This window comes from Glycine soja, chromosome 10 (genome assembly GCF_004193775.1).
Source record: "Glycine soja cultivar W05 chromosome 10, ASM419377v2, whole genome shotgun sequence".
Taxonomy (NCBI): domain Eukaryota; kingdom Viridiplantae; phylum Streptophyta; class Magnoliopsida; order Fabales; family Fabaceae; genus Glycine; species Glycine soja.
The window spans coordinates 35287754-35309780 of record NC_041011.1 but is presented as its reverse complement, the minus strand read 5'-3'; the positions used below and the strand labels follow the sequence as shown (position 1 = coordinate 35309780).

Sequence of the window (22027 nt, the reverse complement as noted above, 5' to 3'; positions counted from 1 at the left end):
CTCAAAATTTTGTAGGTTTTTACTATCGTCGTTCGGAGACATTCAAGCCTGACGACACACGAGATTCTTCTCTGCTGGGCGGGGACGATCAAGTTCGATGGCATGGGGAAATGTCATGGTTGTCCCACTTTATCGCTTTCAAGACACTGAAGTTTTGTTAATGCTTCTGATGCCTTTCCTTTCTTTCTGAATGACAGGTTCCGCTGGTTAGGATATTGACTGGCCGAATGATGTTCCGCTCGAACGAAATTAGTGTCTTATCTTTACTTCGCTTTTATCTCCAATAAAAGATAAGTAAAGAAGGGCAACTGTCATACCCTAATTTCATCCGGGGACCATTGTTTGGTGGCATGCAACCTTCGCTTGACCATCTCAAGGTACTTAACACCCATTGTTAGGTAATCCGTAAGGTTCCGCAACATTCCGAAAGTAAAAAAGAAGCATTTTTGCATAATCCGTAAAGTTTTGCAACATTCCGAAAAGAAAATGGGTGTCGTTACGTAATCCGTAAAAAGTTCCGTAACGTTTCGGAAAGGAATCAGCAAAAAACACAAAAAGGGGTGTATTTAGTATAAAGGAGGGTGCAAATAGAAACTAGGCCCACTTGGGCCTTCTAGGGTGTTCCAACAGAAGGTGGTGCCTTTTGGTGGAAGCAACCCTGCTCACCTGGGAGAGCTAGGCGGCAACCACCTCCCTCTTTTCTCCTATAAATAGGGGAAGGAGGGCAGAGTAAATTGTTCATCCCTTCTGGTATTTGAGGATTCTCTCGTAATTAGTGAGGAAAATTGTTTCCGTGAAAAAAATCCAAGCCGAGGTGCTTCCGTAATGCTTCCGAGACATTTCTGTGAGCGATTTCGTGAAGATTCTTCACCGTTCTTCGTCGTTCTTCGTTCGTTCTTTGTCGTTCTTTGGTCTTCAACCGGTAAGTTCTTGAAATCAAATCTGTCAATTCATTCTATGCACCCTTAGTGGTCCCCACTTGTTTCGCGTACTTTTATTTTCATTTTGTTTGTTTTCCGTACCCCCTTTTAACGTGCTTTAACCGTTTATTTAAGCCGTTTTCTCACCTAATAAATAATAAAATGAATTTCAACCGATCATTTGAGTTGTAATATCGTTTAATTACTGTTAAAATAAAATCCTACCGATCGTTCACGCTATAATCTCGGTTAGACCAAAAAAAGGCAAAATAATAATAAAATAATAAAAATATCTTTGAATAAAATAATCAAAAAAATCAATCGGACGTTTTTCTTTGGAAGTTTCCTTGAATGAATTGACTAAATAACCAAAGTGAAATTAAAGCTAAAATCAACTCACAAATCAAGCTTTGTCCGCAAAAATCACTAAAAAACCGTTGTAAGGTCCAACGCCTTAAACGGTCCTCTTTGCTTTTATCGGTTAACATGGACCGTTCAAAAGCATAAAATCAACCCATAACTTTACCGCTTTTGCAAGAACTACATAGGTCTGAGTTTCTCATTGCAATTGAGGATACGTAGGAGCAAAAGCCTCGCTTTTGTTGACCACCCCAAGAGATTGTTAATGGTCCAACGCCTTAACGTTTCTCTCCTTTCAAAATCAAAAGATCATTTAATGGTCCAACGCCTTAAATGACCTTTTGTTCAGTTAAAATATATATTGCGAAAAAAGATCAAAACAACTTAACCAACGTTTAGTTCTAAAAGAACTACGTAGGTCTGATTTCCTCATCGCAATTGAGGATACGTAGGAGCGAGGGAAACACCCTTGTCGACCACAAAAAGATAAAAATTACAAAATGGCCCACAAAAAGCAAAAAAACATAAAAAAGGGAAAATACACAAAAAGACATAAAAAAGGGAAAATAAAACATTTTGAAGTCATATTTGCACACTTGATTAAAGGCTGTCGTCCTTTGTGACAGACGCGTTGGGTGCTAATACCTTCTCCGTGCGTAAAAAACAACTCTCGAACCTTTCACACTTAAAGTTCGTAGACCACACCTTTTTCTGGTTTTTTCGACGTTTTCCTCAAATAAACGTTGGTGGCAATCCCAAAATCAGGATACAAAGAATCAAATGCCTTCCATTGCGGACTATCAGCCGGATGTCATACCAATCCATCAATTTTTCTGCCTTCAACATGCCACATCAACTGTTTTGCATCATGTCCATTAGCAAACAATCACCTAAACCTTGGTATTATTGGAAGATACCAACAAACCTTTGTTGGTCGACAGTTCTTTGTGGTTGCAACATTACTGTCTTCATGCTTGTTGACCTTGTAGCGGGATACACCACATGTTGGGCATGTGCGCATTTCTGCATACTCATTTCTATACAATATGCAATCATTTGGACATGCATGGATTTTCTGGTACTCCATTCCCACTGGACATAGGATCTTCTTCGCCTCATAGTGACTCTTCGGCAACGTGTTCTCTTTAGGAAGCAATTTTTTCAATAACACTATCAATTCAGTAAAGCTCTTATCACTCCACCCAAATCGTGCCTTCAAGTTTACCAAAGCTAACACCGCAGACAACCTTGTGAATGTTGTGCACCCAGAATACAAAGGAATCTTTGAATCATTCTCTATTTTGTCATACAAAGGACCATGTGCTTGCCGAAAACCATCCTGCCCTAGGTCGCGAATCATTTCTTCTATACGACAACCCGTATCTACATCGGCTGCCTCAGTGTGAGAGATTGTTGGATTGTCTTACAATTCCCCATGCCATATCCAGTTTGTGTAATTTGGAATCATCCCGTGACATATTAGATGTGATCTTATTTCATTTAGCAACTGGTGTATACCATTTGCACATTTCACACATGGACAAAAATATTTGCCGCCCAAGGAGGGGGCATGCATTTTGGTAAATTGGAGAAACTATTCCACCCCAGTCCCATACTCAGTAGTGATGCTCTCATCCAACTTCGATCCATGTTGTGTGTTTGCTGCACCACCTTATGAAGTTATGTAACATGCATGTGAACCTCACTTTTCTAAGTAAAGGTGTGGCCCTATCCCATTCAGGAAGTATTTTTTTTTTGGTAGATTGAATACTACAAGTTAATTGTCTTTTCTAAATTTGTCAAAATTTCGGCAGCATTTCGCCTAAGTCCCCAAGTACACGAGATGAAAGCGGTGATGTATTGTTATCCACCACATTCAAGTATGCACTCGGAGAACAAAGGGAAATGAAGTATACCGAAATGTTGACAAATTTAAGAAAAGAAAATTAACCTATACGTAATAATCTACTATAAAAAAAATTCTTCCCAAACTATCCAAACGGACAATTCAAGATTCAATACACCGATTAATACAAACTATCCATATTAATCAATTTATATAATCTCAAATGGGAAACTAAGATTCACTCACAGTGCTAATAATTTAGTTATATAACACATCACGTCATATATAAAGAAGCATTCAATTATCATTGTTATGAGTGAAAGAGATACAAACCTCAAAAATAGGGTAAATAACAGCTACGACTGGGATGACAGTAATGGCAAGGCAAAGACAACAGTGTAGATTCAACTCCTCAGTAGGTGGGACAAGAAAAAATCTACTACCTACAAAAAAACAAACAGGAATAAGATACTATTAAAAGAAACAGGAATAAGATTCAACGCCTCAGTAGGTGTTGAAGGTGACAGCATGACTTGTCGTTTACAGCTTACCCGCACATACTCTACACTAACAGAATAAAAAACTACACCAAACACCAAATTAAGAAAGGATTTGGAAATGTTTCGAGGAGTGAAGCAAGAAGAGAACATACATGTTGCTATATTGTTGGAGTTGCTGATTGAATCTTAGGAAGCAGAAAAGGCTTTACAATTGAAAAGCCTTCATAGTGCAAGTGAAAAAAATCATTGAATAGTAAATTGAATGGAATAGAAGAGGGGGAAAAAAGACATGGGGAAAAAATGAAAAAAACACAAAATAGGAGGAAGCAATGTCTTTTCCTTCTTCACCCAACAACTTAAAAATTAGTGCTCTATGATTGAATTACTAAAAGCATGAAATGCAAGTGGGCTATGACTTTGAAGTGCTCCTATACTAATTGAAAAGAAGCTTGTGTGGGGCCATCACCATAAATATTATTCCTTAACAAACAAGACACAATAATCACTCACATCCATATCCTTCATGGTGATATATATATATATATATATATATATATATACACTTTTCTATGTTAGTGTGAAATTGCCCTCTAGATTCAATGTTTTCCAAGGTTATGACAATTAACTTTATAGTCTTTAGACTGCCCTCCAAAAAGAGGCGAGACACATTCATTGAGCAAGATTTATATAATTCAGTCTGATAAACATAGAAGACAATTTTTATTCTCTGAAATTTACAAAACATAAAATAGAACAAACAAAAATGCCAATTTTTATTCTCTTAAATGTTGATGACATATCTAGAGGACTACAAACCCATCAAGGCGGCATAGCATGTTGATCTCTTGGGCAAAACAATCACGCAGAGGAAGCACAACAGGAACTTCCCATCTAGCATCAAGATACTGTATATCTGCAGGTAATGAGTATGCTTGACCCTATTAAAACAATGACCATTCCCAAGATTCATAGATAAGGTCATAAGGAATACAACACAATATAAGCAACAAAATTAGATTTTATCGAGAGATAGCACTTACTCCTATTATTATCTATGGTAATTGGTAATGTTATGCTGCCACAAACAACCTCTCTCTTTCACACACACTCTTGTTCTACAATCTACACTAATGGACATTTTAGTACACACACGCACACAAAGCCAACTGGTAGTGTTGATTCATTCGCATAAAGATAAAATAAGAAGGGGAAAGGAGTGAGCAAAAGGACTAGCAGTTTAAAATTCTAGTGATTCGTTTGTTTCTCTCTCTCTCTCTCTCTCTCTTTGTTTGTCAATGAATTATTTTTTTCTCCACTCTCTAGTGTTCCTCCTCATCTACTTAAACTGAGAAGAACCACATTGAGAAGCACAAGAAGGAGAGAAAAGAAAGAGAGAAAAATAGGTCCTTTATTTACTACTTCACACATACTCTTTCCCTTGATCACACAATATTAGAGTGTAGGGTACCTAGCAATCACTCAAAGAAAGAAAGGCTAAATGGATATATCAAGTTCACAATACAATAGTGCTAGTGAATCTGGCTAGACATATTATGTCCATTAGTCACAATATTATTAGTTATTTGATGGTTAATTATATTTAGTATAGCTAGCAAATGTAGTCCAATGCATATATATTTTGGCATGAGATAATTAAGAAATCGCCGTTTGATTCTTCAACAAGTCTTTGAAATTAAGTATATTATAAGCCGCTTGCGATATCCTTATCATGCCTCTAATCATTGGATTACAGTGCTAGATGATTTGGTGCTACCTGGAATAAATAAATGGCTAACTAATAGCTTGTTGTACTTTCAATTTCAAGCCTAGGTATAGTCGATGATCTTTTTCTTGCCTTCTAAACCTCCAAGAGATTTTATATAACACTTATGATTATATAACTTGTCTATATTGCGAGACTTGGCAGCAAAGCATATGTGGTACCGCTCGCTGCCTTGCTGGAAGTGGGCTGGAGTGAGCTTGAAAAAAAATTATATTATTCTTATGAATAGATTTTATAAGTTTTTTAAATTCATTTTTTTCTTCTATTATATCATTCATTTGATTTTTACACTTCCCTTTTTGCTCTTCTTATTTCTCTTAGCTATTAGAAAATGGTACAAACATAATTTCTATGAAAAAAATGTTGCTTTTAATTCAGGTTTGTTCATAATTATAACTTTTACACCCTAAATTTTACACTTTTCCGTATTTTTTTCTTTAATATATTTTTAGTCCTTCAAGTTAAAGATTTATCATTTTCAATTTTTCAAATTAAAATTTGTATTTTTCAATTCTCAAATTCATGTTTTTTTAAGTTCATTTTTTGGAAGACAAATAATAATATTAATATATAGTGCAGAGAGATACCCACAAGGAGTGGGGAGAACCTTGCACAACAACAAAAACATAAGAGTCCTCACGAAAGTCCCCATTGGTCCTACCAGTAAAGCTTCACTACCCTAACATACCCCAACATCATTAACATCCAACCAAAAACCTGTATACCACTAAAAGCAAAAAACCCCACTATACAATCAACTCCCTCCCAAATTCTCGTTGGGTTGGAGTCCCTCCAAAAGCAAGACAAGAACCACCCAAACATTGCCCCAAACAATCAAGGAACATGCTCATCCCAACTATCTCAAGGACATCAAATAGACCCTCAGGTCTGACAACCAATCATAGGAGGATAAAGAAGCAGAATCCGCTTTGGCCTTAATCCATGTCCATGATTTAAACATATAGAGATGATCCACTACCTCCTATACGTTTGGCTGCTTCCCATGGAACACGATTGCATTTCGATGCAGCCATATAGACTAGAGTATATTGAGCCAAATATCTATCCAGAAGCACTTGTGCCTAGCATAAAACCTACAACCAAAGTGATGCTAGAAATGAAAACAACTGCTAGCAAGCAAAGCTTTTTGGAACCCAAGCCACAGGTAACACCTTTGCCACACTCAGTACTGATAAATGATTAAAACAACCTCTGTGCTAATCTTGTCTCATCACTGCTTTTCATTTAGTAATAGAAGATTTAGGAGTCAAGGAAAAAGGTAGAATTGATATAGAAAATCTGAGACTAGAGCTTAGACAAAACAAGGTTTGGATGGCTTCTTCTATTCATAGTCGACAAGAAGAAACTCAGTTCCTTCTTCTATACCTCTGGATTTTAAATTCATGGAATTGATGGAATTCATATTTTTGTGTGATTTTAAATTAATGGAATTCATATTTTATAGATTGTTCATACTTTGGCCTCCTTTTGTGTCATTTTAAATTCATGGAATTCATATATTTTACAAGCTTTATACTGTTACCTCTATGTTTCTTCTGTCCTTTACAGACTGTTCTACATATTAGTTTCAAGACTACTTTATATTGGTGGAATTAGTTTGCTACTGTCCTTGTTTTGATACTCATTAATTTCTATTTCCTATAGTATGTTTATATTTGATTGCTTTCTCTGCACTAATATTAGGTGTTGACAATGCCCTTATGCAGCAACAACCTAATACAATGACTATTATTGTCCCTCGGCATCGACAGCAAGGACGAGAGATTGGCAAAGTAAGGTTTATTTCCCATATCCTTTCAAATCATGATTTTGGTTTCCTACAGATATCTTTCATAGGAGGCCATCCTTACTTCAGACTAAGGGAATAAAAAGAAACCAAAACAGCAAGTTAACCCATATCGCCAAAAGAACAGAATTAGAGAGAGTAAAAAAAGGAAAGAAAATAGCAGCATCTGTGAAACACCCTGTGTTGCCTTTCATTTCTGTACCTCTGCTATTCTTGAATTCTAGAATTAATTCAATGTCTATTATTGTATAAAATGATCAATATCTGGAGAACATTCAATCAAAGTATATTTTACTGAATATTAGAAATTGACTAGATATTAACATGTTTGTTGCACGGTTAAGAAATGCATCTTTTATTTTGAAGAGATTTAAATTATATAAATAAATACATTTTACCTTGAATTTTTACATTCATTAATGGCTACATTCATCAATATTAAGATTTCCTATCTTTTTTGAAAGGCAAAATCATATATATTATGTAAAAAGAAAGGATTTACACATGTTTGTAACCTGTACAAGATGTTAGTAACATGCATCAAGATTTCCTCTATATATCTTGAAGTTGGGATTTTAGTAAAAAATGAGATAAATACTTTGAAGGAAGTATATGCTTTGTTTAATTTTCATAAATTTAATTTTCTTCCCCTGAATGTTTTGATATTAACTCATTGTAGAAGTACAAATTAGGGGTTTGACAAGAAAAATAAAAAAACTAGCTAACTTTACATATCTTTTGGCAAGTAAACTCCTTCCTCTATATCCTTTTTTCCCCTTACCTCAGCCTTATATCATATGGAAACAGTGATTATACGTACACATACACTTATATATATATATATATATATATATATATATATATATATATATATATATATATATATATATATATATATGATCACAAACAGTATGATGCATAGTCTAGTTAAAGTACTGGAAAGATTGCATTCAGTTCTTGTATATAGGCACATGCTTTACAACCTAATTAAGGTATAGTGCCATCAAGAATCCATAGAGCAATAAAGAGAAATTCTACAAATATGTGTTTGCACCTTCCTTTGCCTTGCTTGTGCTAAAGCCCTTTCAAGCTGTTTCTTAAGATTCTGCAGCTCCTTTATGTTCAATGGTCCAAGATCTTCCCCAAGCAAATGCCTAAAACAACAATACATTGGAAAGTTAATTAACTTTACATGGGTGGTTATGATTTTCTAACCATTGTTACTATATTAATTAAATCCTTTTGTTTGTGATTAAGATACATATGCATGTGATTGCTGAAAGCATGATAATATATTCATCATAAGGTATTAGATATTAGATATATATTAAAACAAGTCTATTCTTTAGTAGAGGCATAAGTGATTACCTCTGGGTCCTTTGAAGAGAATCATACTTTGCCTTTAGCTTTGACACCTCTTGGTACCAGCTCTGATTGCCAAAACAAAAAATTCATAAATATTCACTAACAAGATCAAATTAATTGACTGTTGTTATATATAGAGATGTATCATATCATTAAGACTTAGATTAATATATATATATACTATATTGTTGTAGACAAGGCTATCTTTTTGCATTAGTTCTTTCTAAGAAAAATAATTCACTACTAATGGATGGAAGAAGGAAGTGTGCTTAATTTTACAAGCATGCAACATTGCAACAACAAGAACAAAGCCTTGTCTTATATACTAGGTTAATTAATTTCACAAGCTTTCTGGAATTTTTTTTTTGTACAAATTAATATTGATTATTGTCCTTTGTCACCCTTGTTATTTTTGTTTCATAGGATCATAGATCAAATTATACCACGTAGCTGTAAAAAAAAATCTCATGTAGGAATTTTAAAAATTTAGAAAGCATGAGTAACTAGCAGACAAATAGTTTTAAAAGACACAAGGCAAAACTGTTTAATTGAACTTGAGTTAGTGAACACATGCGTACCTGAGTTTCACATTCAATGTATTCGTCTTGAGGAGTTAAAGAGCTATGATGGTATCGCTCAATAGTGTTGGTAGTCCTGCAAATTAAGGGAAACTGATTGGTCAATATTAGTACAAAGCAAATTACGTAGTTGTGTAAATGTTGACACTTGATGTTTTACATAGGAGATTAAAATGGTGAAAAATTATGAATCATTGAAAATTATATTTAAACAAAACTACACATGTTTTGAAATTCAATTGTTATTTTAGCATTAGAAGTTAAGGACTTCAATTTTTTTCATATGTTTAGGTTTAAATTTGAAGGACGAACACTATCCTGAAGGAGGAAAACACTATCCTGAAAAGCCAAAACAATGGAATAGCTCAAGCAGACCCAAAGGAGGAAAACACTATCCTGAAGGACGAACAAAAAAGTCAGGATTTCTCTAGCGATCATAGTAAAAATACTTCAACTGATGCAAAAGAAGAACCCTCTTCACCTTCTATGTCCTCTAAGCACCAAACAATAGAAAGGGAAGGTAATAATAGTGAGAAAAAAGATAATAAGAATATGCAGCATGTTTCACACCAGACCCACTCTAACAATTTGGCTTTTAATGCCCCTGCCTTCAGTGTTTCTCAAGCATTGGATGCCTTGGCAGGGATGGATGATTCCACCCAAGTGGCTGTTAATAGTGTTTTTGGTGTGATAGAAAATATGATATCTCAACTTGGGCAGAGCTCGGAGAATGAAGAAGTTGAGGATGGAAAAGATGTTGAACAAAAGATAGAAGAAAAACAAAAAACTAATAGCCAAACAAAGGATTCCAACACATCTGTTGATCCTTCAGTAGATGATCACCATAATGATATGCACTTGAATAATGGTTCTTGTCATACGGAGGAACAACCATCTCAAAGTCTTAGTGAAATTAATGGGAACCATATATTCAATGCTCAAAGTTGTAACTCTAATGATCACCTAGTTGCAGGGGATTAGTCCCTTTAGAATTTGAATTTATTTCATCTTAAGCCAACTCAATAGGAGAAAAACTGGTTTTCAACGATATTTGCAAAAGCCATGGCCATCATTGAAATGAATAATCATACCCATAATAGTAATTAAAATCAGTGAATTTCATCAATCCCACTAAAAATTAAAAGCTTTATCACACAAAATTCATTAGGGGTATTTTTTTCCAGCATTTTCTTTTTGGTCTCTGCTGTACTCTTTCCATTTGTCATTGATATTCTCTATTTTTATTTCATACGGGGGCAACATATCAAAGGCTATTGACAATGTCATTAATTCCGCAAAACATTTTGAGAACAAAAGTTGATACATGTTCCACGAGACAACAAGTCTTTCATTATAATATGCTTCAAATTTTACACAAGGCCTATTTCTTATGTAATCTCACCAGAAAATAAATGAAAATTTTAACATGATAATCATGTTCCCAGTAATATAACTGAGATTACCTTAGCAACCTTACTAGTCTATTGCCTTATGAATAACTTGTTGCGTCTGTCAAACCATAGAAGCATCTCAAACAGCACTAAAGACATCGCCATCAAATTGTGATTCGAAGCAGCTCTCATTTGTCAATTAATTATAGTATTCTACATCATAGGTCAACCACATACACCTATAGGTCTATAACTTGTATAAAGAAAAGTTTTCAGAATTTTTACTATCTTTTTTAAATGTGAACATGAACAAGATTTCCACAATCTCAAGTAGTCCATCACTCAAAGTGTTTGGATCTCAAATGGGTACTCAGGAGAACAACAATTCTCCATTGCATGACCTAAGGGAAGTGGCCAATTCTCAAGAGGAGTCCACAATCTTTGAACAAACACCAAATGGAGACACTGGGGAGAAACCTTCCCCGTATGTGAATTCTAGGAAAAGAAAAGGAAAATCCAAAGGAAAAGCCAAATAAACATCAACCTCTACCAACCCCCCTATGCTAAGCACTTTTTAATGTCAAAATTCTTTTGTTTTAATGCTTGTGTTTCAAATTGGCATTTGCTGAATCCCAAAGGGTCTTTCACTTCAGGCTAGGGAAACTAGCGAAGACTCAAATGCAAAGCGCAGTAACCCTAACAAAGGTGAGGGGAATGAAAATGACCAAGTGAAGGTAGAGGAAGAGTCCAAAGAATGTAATAATCGTAATGCAAATGATGAGAAACAGAGCAAGAGTAACTCAAAACCTCCTAAGCCTCCAAAGGATTACATTCATGTTAGAGCAACAAGAGGTCAAGCCACTGATAGTCATAGTCTTGCAGAAAGAGTAAGAAAAGAATCACTGTCATTTTGTCACTATCTACTAATTGAAGTTTGTAACAAGCTAAGTGCAAGTCATAGACTTTCTTAGGGCAAGTCAACAATTCCACAACAAGTTACAACATTTCAACTTCAGTATACCCTTAATACTAACTTCTTCAACACCAAAGAACAAAAGGCAGAGAACACCAAGGAGCATAAAGACCTATCCTCAACCTGGACTAATGGATTTGCTTATTGCAATACCATGTCAATGGTTTCAGGTTCGAGACATGGACAAGATTAAAACCAAACCAAACTAGGGAGCATAAAGACGAAAACATTATCTTAATGGGTTCCTAAACGCATACATTCAAACATTACTTTGTTAGGGTAAGCCAAGATTTGCACAACAACCTAGTTACAACAACATTCCAACTTCACTGAACCCTTAATAATTACTTCTTCAATACCAAACAAGAAATTTCAAACATCGACAAGCTTACCTTGAAGAGAAGTTGTAGGGCACGACAACTCTGAAAAGGGAAACTCCGTGGCTTGCGTGGTGGCACGAAGAGACGAGACGCCAGACGCACGACATTGTACTACGCCCTTCGGCCGAGGTCACAGGGGTGCGACAATGTAGGCAAACGACAGAGATCACGATGAGGTCATAGCAGATCGAAATTTTAGACAAACGGGGAAGTGGGAGCTCGAGCTAGGGCGAGGTTGGAGTGTTCATGAATTAGCGCGCAATAGCTTATAAACCTCAATGTTAACGACATTGGGTCAAGAAAAACGTCGTTGACATTCAAAATTTCTACGACAGTGTTTTCAAATACACTGTCTTAACTTACCTGCTGCATAACCTACAAAGACAGGCTACCCAATGAACGTTGTTGAATGTGTCACGCATCGTGCACATGGCACATAAAAAGGTCACATATTTACGGAAATGCCACCGCTAATCCTACTATGACAGGTTTGGTAGGAACGATGTGGAATGCGCGTCCTAAAATGGCTTTTTTTAGTAGTGATGAGTTTGTACTTAATGTATTTAATGTTAGAATGAAAGGGGGAGAATTGGCCTGAAGATGACAAACCAGAAGGCTTTCTGATAACAAATCCATCTTCCAACATCCCAAATTAACAGAAAAAGAAACTAACTATGATCCATAAAATTGTAGAGGAAAACAGTAAATAAAGAGAAATATTTACTTTCTTTTTATGTAAAGTAGGACATTCACTACTTATTGGATGCATTAATATATATATCTAATAATAAAAAGGGTAGCATACAGTAGCCTACATCATATTCAATAGTCTAAAAGGTCATAACAAGAGTATCGTGGAAAGAAATTGTATGACAAATACAAAAAATGAAAGAATATAGTTATGACTCGGTCTAAGTCAAAACCTATCCAATGTAATCACTCAGTAGAAATTAAACACATCCCATCATAAATATGGAAAATTTTAAAATGCACAAATACATTCAAAAAATGAATACCAGACTTGAAGCTTCATTACAAATAAACGCTGGTATTTCCAAATAATTAGGCTTCAAAAAGGTTAACACGAAGCTTTTTTTTTTTCTAAGATTTCATTATCAATCTCTGCACCTTCAGGGAAGCAGCAATGTCCACAAAAGCAATGTCCACGAGACATGGTCAGAGATGGCGGTGGCAATGCTGTTCTAGCGCGGTGATGGAATGTCATCGTTGCATTGATCGACGAATCAGTGGCTGAGATTGTGACATTTTTGCTCGCAGTGATGAGCAGGCACGTGGTGTGCGAATGGACCTCCATGGCAATTGCGTCCCAGTCCTTGAAGCCATGGCAGTTCACGGTGCATGCTACCAACAACTCCTCCCATGTGCCCCATGCTTCGTTATGGTGTTGCTATTGTTGGTGGTTTTTCTCTATGTAAGGTTCTGATGTGTTGAATTTACCCCCTTATGGTTTTGGTGGTTTTCCATACTGATGCAATCCTATCCCACAAGGGCATTGGGTAGAAGACTCCAAGTAGATTGGACTAGAGATCCAAGGGAAGGCCCTAGGGTTCTCATGAGCCTTAGGGTAGATTTCGAGTCCATGGGCTAAGTATGAGCCTGCTTATCTTCGTAAATATTAGAATAGGTTTTTCCTTCGTTTGGGCCTTGTATTTTGGCCATTCTAGTAGTATAGGGTTTTAGCCTTGTATTTCAGAGCATTTTGAGTAGTCTTTGTAGTAAGGACTTTTTTTTGTATTTTCATGTTTTTTGTCATGGGGTGAGCTTAGCTATTATAGGGGGTATGTAGCTAAGTTCTAGCTTCTCATCTCAAGGAGGTGAGCTTAGCTATTAAAGAGGTATGTGTAGCTAAGCTCTAGCTTCTTTAGGAATCTTCTTATGGAAGTTTCTCAAGGAGGTGAGCTTAGTTATGAGAGGGGTGTGTGTAGCTAAGCTCTAGCTTCTCAAGGAAGTTTTCTCAAAGAAGCTTCTCAAGGAAGTTTTCTCAAGAAAGCTTCTCAAGGAAGCTACCTAGTCTATAAATAGAAGCATGTGTAACATTTGTTGTAACTTTGATGAATGAGAGTCTTGTGAGACATACTTCAAAGTTCCACTTCTCTCCCTCTTTTATTCCTTCAATTTCGTGCTCCCCCCTCTCTCTTTCTCTCCCTCTTTCTTTTCCTCCATTGAAGCATCCTTCCAAGCTTCTTATCCAAGGCTCATCTTAGTGGTGAAGCTCATTCTTCCATGGCTTATTCCCTAGTGGATGGCGCCTCCTCTCACCTCTTCTCCTTTGTCTTCCGCTGCATCTCCATGGTGGAAAATCACCATTAAAGGACCTCATTGAAGCTCAAAGATCTAGCCTCCATAGAAGCCCCACAAGCAAGTTTCTATCAAGTGGTAATCAGAGCACAAGAGCTTCAAGTAAGTGCTCCTTAAACCTCCATTAATTTTTTTTCTTTACCCTCTCTTCCATTGTTGTTTCTTCATTTTTCTCCATGTATCTCCTCACATGTCTTGTTCTAAATGTTGTTAACATGATTCTTTAGAGTTTCCACCGATTAAACTTGCTATAGAAACTAGATTTGATTTTCTATGGTTCAAATTTCTTGTTCTTGTTCTTGAACCATGAATTGTGTTGAGTTTAGGTTCTTTGAGTTTTGTCTTGTTATTTTTTGTGGCTGAAACCTAAACCATAAAATTCTTAAAAAAATATTAAAGTAGAAGAAAACCTCAAAAATCTAGAGTGACTTGTTCACCTATTGTAGTTTTGTCATAGAAGTCATGTCTAGTCATGAAACTTGTCACATAAGATTTCTTATGTTGTGCTGAATTTTATTTTCTTGTTTCTTTGTCTAACTCATTTGTTCATGAGTGTATGAAATTATTTTAGCCTATTATTTGATTTGAGTTAAATCTTTCATGTTAATTAGTCCTTAACATGTTCATGCAAAATTCTTAGACAGTCTTTGATTGTGAACCTTTTCTTGAACTTTTAGGTTTCCTTATGATTGTGTCTATTGTGAATTTGAGTTTTGGTGATTGAATTGCTTGCTGAAATATTGATCCTAAGTGAATATTGAACTCCTAAAACTGTGGTAAACAATCCTAGTGAGTTCAACATACATAGGAAGGTTGAAAGTAAGCCCAAGGCAATCAATATACCATGCTTAAAGAAACAAATCGCTGGTGCTGGCAGCTTGGACATACAAACTTGTAAAAATTACTGAGAATTGGTTACTTCGAATTTTGAGATGAAATTTTTACTGAATTTTCTAGACATCTGGAAAAAAGTTATTAAAAAAGAAACAAGTGATTTGGATAAAAGGAAAAAATACGAAAAATCACACAAGTTGGCAGGAAAATCAGTATCCAGAAAAAAAAAGGTGAAAGGGAAGTGTGCTTGTTGTTTTGGCTCAAAATTTATTCTATAATAGGAAATTTCAATTGAAAATTAGTTTGAAGACAAGTGCCAAAGCTAGAGGTTTGTTGAGTCTTTTTTTCAGTTTTTTTACTCTACTCTAGAGCCATTCTAAGTTTCTCTTTGAGTCCTAGCTTACTTTTATGTCCTTTTCATTGCTTTAATTGTTGAATAATCCTTGAAAAATTGTCTTGTTAAAACTCCATTGGTTTAGCTTTCATTTCATTTTTTTTGGTCTTTGGTTATTGCTTGTCTCTTTGTTTCCTTGTTTGTGGGTTGCCATATAGGGAATTGGAAGGAGGATTGGTGCCATCCCTTGAAGAATTTGAGTCCTGAAGCAAGGGGCCAACCACCTTAAGAGCTATTGGACTAAGAAGCACTCCAAATTGAGTGAATCACCAAAGAGAGAACAATCACCAAAATTGAGGACCGTTTTGTAATTTTGTAATTTGCAATTTACTTACCTTCATTGCTTTCAAGTTTTGTAACAAAAAGGCCTTTCATTGGAAGTGTGTTGGGAGCCTCCAATAGGTTACCAAACTTCCATTTGTTTGTAATAATTTTATGCAATTTTTCCTTAGGATAGTGAGTGTTTTTTTGGGAACCTTGAATGTGGTCATCCAAACACTCTTAGAATTCGCCTAGTTTACATTTCTTGCTTACTTTCATAGCTTATTTCCTTTACCTTCCATTGTCAAACCGCCTAGATAGCTTTCCTTTTACCAATTAGTTTTTTACCTTATCTTTCACACCTCTTTTAGTGTTTATTTGGCTAGTTTCAACCATAGTTTCTTTTACCTTTTGTTTTCAAACCTCCAACAAGAAAGAACCACAACTTAGGAACCAACATGAGTCATCATTCATCTAGTGTTAATGGCAAGGGTACTAGTCATAAAGACCCTTTATCTAGAATCTTAGATGAGTTGAGTTCCCTCAAGTTATGGAAAGAAAAACAAGAGAGAAAAGAAAAAGGAAAAAAAAGAGTGGAAGAAATAAGTCAAGATGAAAGAAAGAAAATAAGAGAGGAAGAAAGAAGAAAAATAATGAAAGAAATGAAAAGAGAAAAACATGCCTCCTATAGTAGTCATAACTCTTGCAAAAGCCTAAGTGAAGAACTTCGTGACTAATACGAAGGATGGCATAGGTCACATCTTAGACCTCACTCCCATAGAAGAGAAAAGGAAAGAAAGCCTCAAGAGGCTAACATTAAACTCTCATACTTCCATGGGAAGGACAATGTAGAGGCTAACTTAGATTGGGAAATAAGGGTAGAGCAACAACTTAAAAAGAAGTCTACTTCAAAATCTTATGTCTCTCACTCTTATCCAAAGAAAGACCAAGGTCAAGGCATCTTAGGGGTGACACCTTCTAAGCCCAAAGATGATAAGGGGAAGACAATAGAAAAGCAAGCCCCTAAGGCTAGTATGCAAGAGAAAACTAGCTCTATAAAGTGCTTTAAATGTCTTGGAAGATGACACATTACTTCTCAATGCCCCACCACAAAAACCATGATTATGAGGGGCCAAGACATTTATAGTAGCCAAGATGAGGCTACTACTTCACCTTCCTCTAGTGAAAGTGAAAAAGCAAAAGGGGAAGAATCTAGTGAAGAAATCTACCCCTAAGAAGAAGGACAACCATTAGTGGTTAAAGAGAAGTGTAAGGAGGTAAGTGTCTCCTCCAAGAGTTTAGCTAAGAAGGAAACTCATTTTACAATAAATACAAAAATTAAAGAAACTTTCCCTCTTAGACAACCTCCACATTTTCTCTTTTGTAAAAAGGCACTTGCTAGCATTGTCACACCTCTTGGGCTTGAGTTTATTCCTCAAGTAAAGAAGTTATTGGATGAGGGTTTGGTTCGCAAGAGCTTAAATCCTTGAGCTTTGTTGGTGCCCAAAATAGGTATTATTAGGTACCAAGTCCCTAAAATAGGTGGTATGATGAATGTTTTGAGTGGTGCAACCCTCTTTTGTAAAATCACTCGTACACCTAACATCTTCATGGTGTGTGTACATAGGGACCCATTAGGTAGGTTAGTTCTTATTTTTAGTTTCAATACAAACTTAGGTATTCATATGGAACACCTTAGGTTTGTCATACTTTTTGGTAGGAATAATCAATATGAAAATACAAAAAAATGTATGTTTTATTGCGTTACTTTTCTTAATTTTTCAAATAGTGATCAAGGGGTTTCCATGAACCCTAAGAGAATAAAGGTCATTCCTGAGTGGCCCACTCCACCAAGTATAAGAAAAATTTGGGGCTTCCATGACTTAACAAACTTTTACAAAAGGTTTGTCCCATATTTTTCTATACTTGTAGCACTACTCATTGAGTTGGTGAGAAACCATGTTCCTTCATGGGAAGATGCCCAGGAAATGGGTTTTCAGACCTTACCTTACTTCAACATACCAAACACCACTAATACATATGTTTTTGTTCTTTTTACAGGTGTTGAGGGAAGGAGCCCAGAGTATGAAGAACCTCGGGATTTGAGGTCAAATCCTTTCCAAGGTGGAGGGAATGATGCAATCCTATCCCGCAAGGGCATTGGGTAGAAGACTCCAACTAGATTGGGCTGGAGATCCAAGGGAAGGCCCTAGGGTTCTCATGAGCCTTAGGGTAGATTTCAAGCCCATGGGCTAAGTATGAGCCCGCTTATCTTTGTAAATATTAGAATAGGTTTTTCCTTTGTTTGGGCCTTGTATTTTGGTCATTCTAGTAGTATAGGGTTTTAGCCTTGTATTTCGGGGCATTTTGAGTAGTCTTTGTAGTAAGGACTTTATTTGTATTTTCATGTTTTTTGTCATAGGGGTGAGCTTAGCTATTATAGGGGTGTGTAGCTAAGTTCTAGCTTCTCATCTCAAGGAGGTGAGCTTAGCTATTAGAGAGGTATGTGTAGCTAAGCTCTAGCTTCTTTAGGAATCTTCTTAAGGAAGCTTCTCAAGGAGGTGAGCTTAGTTATGAGAGGGGTGTGTGTAGCTAAGCTCTAGCTTCTCAAGGAAGTTTTCTCAAAGAAACTTCTCAAGGAAGTTTTCTCAAAGAAACTTCTCAAGGAAGTTTTCTCAAGAAAGCTTCTCAAGGAAGCTACCTAGTCTATAAATAGAAGCATGTGTAACACTTGTTGTAACTTTGATGAATGAGAGTCTTGTGAGACATACTTCAAAGTTCCACTTCTCTCCCTCTTTTATTCCTTCAATTTCGTGCTCCCCCCTCCCCCCCTCTCTTTCTCTCCCTCTTTCTTTTCCTCCATTGAAGCATCCTTCCAAGCTTCTTATCCAAGGCTCATCTTGGTGGTGAAGCTCCTTCTTCCATGGCTTATTCCCTAGTGGATGGCGCCTCCTCTCACCTCTTCTCGTTTGTCTTCCGCTGCATCTCCATGGTGGAAAATCACCATTAAAGGACCTCATTGAAGCTCAAAGATCTAGCCTCCATAGAAGCCCCACAACCAAGTTTCTATCACATACACTTCCAGAAAGAAGAAAAAACAAAAAAAATATTGTGATTTCCCATACGCTACGAGCTAGCTAGCATGCAAGATTCCAAAAGACCATGACAATTTTTGGAAAAAAAAAACATTGTGGAACATAATCAATTAGGACGGTTCTCTTAAAATCGATGTTGTCTGTTTTATTTTAATTACAATATTGTCATTGTATTTTCTTCAACGATGGTTTTTCAGATCTGTCGTCGATGGAATGTTGTGAAATGTTATTATTGTAGTAGTAATGCTTAAGACAAGGCTGATAATATATAAATAATAATAAAAAATATTTACAAAAAATATATTAGAAGGATCCTAATAAGAATTTTTCTTATCGTATATTTATAGTACTCAAAACTTGGACTGTTACATTTATTCTTAGGTAAATTGACCCTTCTATATATATAACTTCATTTTTGTATAAATTATTGTAAAAAAAAACAAATGAAGTTGAAGTAACGACTAGAAATACGTGATAAAGAAGTAGAAATGGAGTCAGAAATAGCATTATAAATTATCAAGTGTTGTTCAATGACCTGATCTACAAAACTTGAATACATTTTGCCAAGATGGTTCATATAAAGAAATGTTGGCATAGAGGGAACACCAAACATGTAGTAAAAGTATTTTCCTTATTACAAAAAAAAAATTGTTGGCATGCATGTACACCTTTCCATATAAAATTTGTGTTTAAATCGAAATTTATAAGTAACAAAATGAAGTTTAACCAACTGTTGAGAATATCATTTCCTCGATGTTTTAATATAAAATTTGAAGATTAATTTGAGCACATTTTTTAATTGTATAAGACAGTTTAAAATAATTAGTTATGGCCAATTTTAAAACAAGCAAATCGTAAATGGACTAAAGTTTTTCTTTCGTAGAAATGTAGAATGGATTTATTAATTAGTGACGAAAAAGATTAATTAAAACAATATCATATCCAGCTACATGATCACCATTATTACAAACTTCAACACAAGAAAACAACACATATATAGCATCCACCTCCTCTTCACCCATCACCATTATTACAAACTTCAACACAGGAAAACAACACATATGTAGAGGTGATCCACGATGTAACCAAGTTAATTTTTAAGTTTAGATCACTTGTGTTGTGCCTTGAAGCTGATGATGGAGCATAGAAAGTGAAGGCATGCTAGGAAGCACATTAATGTGGCAACTGGCTCCATATGTGTCTAGACACGTTTTTTGAGTGTTTAATTTGCTTTTTTTTACGTACAGTGGCAAAAATGTGGTGCTTTGATTTAGCATTACATGCTGGTTAATTTTGACTACAGTGGTGGCTATGCTGATTACTCTTAGGTGTGGCGTAAAGAGTAGAATTAAAATGAGGAACGTCTCGTGAGATATCTAAGAAGTTGCAAGTTCTTGAGGGGATCATTCAACCGCTTGGTGATAACTGAAAAACATGGATTTTTTTATTCCATAGGTGCACAAAACTGGCTTTTACCAATTTCAAGTAGATTTTGATAATATTTTGTTAATTCATACTGGTTTTTCAGTATATCTTGTCATCATGCTGACATTTTTTTAATATATATACCGTTTCAACACTTTATTGTTTAAACATAATATCTTCACAATATTTTTATTTTTATTTATAATATATGAAAGCTTAGATGCAAGTTATAATATTGAAATCTACAATAGAAATAAGGTTAAACAAGATGTTCCTTGAAAAAGTTTGGTTGGTTTGAAAAATTTAAGGCTCTAGTTAGACTTATTTCTTATAATGTGGGCTAATTTTAGGCTTGACCTGATCATTTTTGAAAGTTCAATAATTTAGTGAATAAAATATGTTTTAGATTGTTAATAAATTAGTAAATTTTGTATTTGTCTATTAATTTTTTCTTTTGCATTGAGTTCTTAATAACATAATAACTTTGTTTTTGGTCATGGACATTTTTTTGTGTCCTATAAATTAGTGAATTTTGTGTTTGTTCCCTCATTTTTTTCTTTTATTATTTATTCCCTTTGAAAAAAACTAATAACAAATGAAAAAAAATTATCATGGAACAAATACAAAATTTGTTAAATTATCAATATTACTACAGATAAGAGATTTCATGATAATTGTTTAAGGCCTTCCATGATGGTTAAACCGTAGTATAAAGTCAATCGCTTTTCATGATAATTTTTAAATTGTATGTCATAGTACATGTATTTTTATGATGGTTGTCAAAAATTGATTGGGAATTCATTGTGTTTTTACATTAGACGCCTTATTTACCTCTATTTTTATGACAATTTTTATGAAAATCCACTTTCTACATCAATTTTTTAGAAAACCGTCATAGAAAGTCTATCTTCTATGACAGTTTTGACAAAAACCAATGTGAAAAGTTATTTTTTTATGATGATCTTTAGGAACTGATGTAAATTTGATTTTTTAAATATTCATTTTATTTTATAGCTAACTCAACCTACAATTTAACAAATATTACTATGGAGAAATTGGAATATTGGATAGTGTTGGAAAATTAAATTACAAAATTACATAAACGATATAGTGCAATAATAATTCTTAAAATATTTCCTCACAAAGATACCAGTTATTGAAATAACCTATTATGGAATTAATAAAATACTCTGGTCATGATTCTAAGGATCGGAAAAAAACTAATACAAACTGAAAATGTATCATGTAACTATAAAATGTTGAACTTAGAATTCTGGGTTCATATTTAAGGTATATTGTCTTTAAGTTTTGATAAATTCATCCCTGAAAACACACAAGAATGCCTCCTATGCTTTACTTAACCTACAGAGAGTTCAATATAATTTCATTTGTTCTAGTTGAACATTGAATAATAATAATAATAATAGTTGTCATTGTTGCTCCCAACTAACATGTCTTGCAACAAAATCCATAACCTGATTGTCTAAAAAGCTACTCAGCCTTCCTCGCCACGTATGCCATTGGATATTGCCCACCCTCCTTTATTTGGATACATGATAATTACAAAACATTTGACACTCAGGACTAGAATTAAAACAAATTGCAGATCCTTGCTCAAACAAAATCTCAAATAAATTACCTGTATGGTATATGCTTGTGAGTTCGAAGATCCCAATACTTTTTTCTAGGCCATAATAAATTATGTATACTAACAACTTTTCTCTAGATTGTCAACTGACCTACTTTTTTATTAGTTACTTCTTACAAACTTTCAGTTCATATAACATTGAGAAGTG

General features: G+C 35.0%; 1 protein-coding gene across 1 annotated transcript; it reads right to left on the bottom strand.

Moving 5' to 3' along the window:
- Window positions 1–4426: 4426 nt before the first annotated feature.
- On the bottom strand, window positions 4427–9597 carry LOC114371683 (MADS-box transcription factor 6-like). Its single transcript, XM_028329042.1, has 5 exons — window positions 9569–9597; window positions 9160–9235; window positions 8585–8646; window positions 8271–8370; window positions 4427–4564 (listed from the first exon to the last, which is right to left on the bottom strand). The coding sequence occupies exons 1-5, from the start codon at window positions 9595–9597 to the stop codon at window positions 4427–4429; spliced, it is 405 nt and encodes a 134-aa protein (XP_028184843.1).
- Window positions 9598–22027: the final 12430 nt, after the last annotated feature.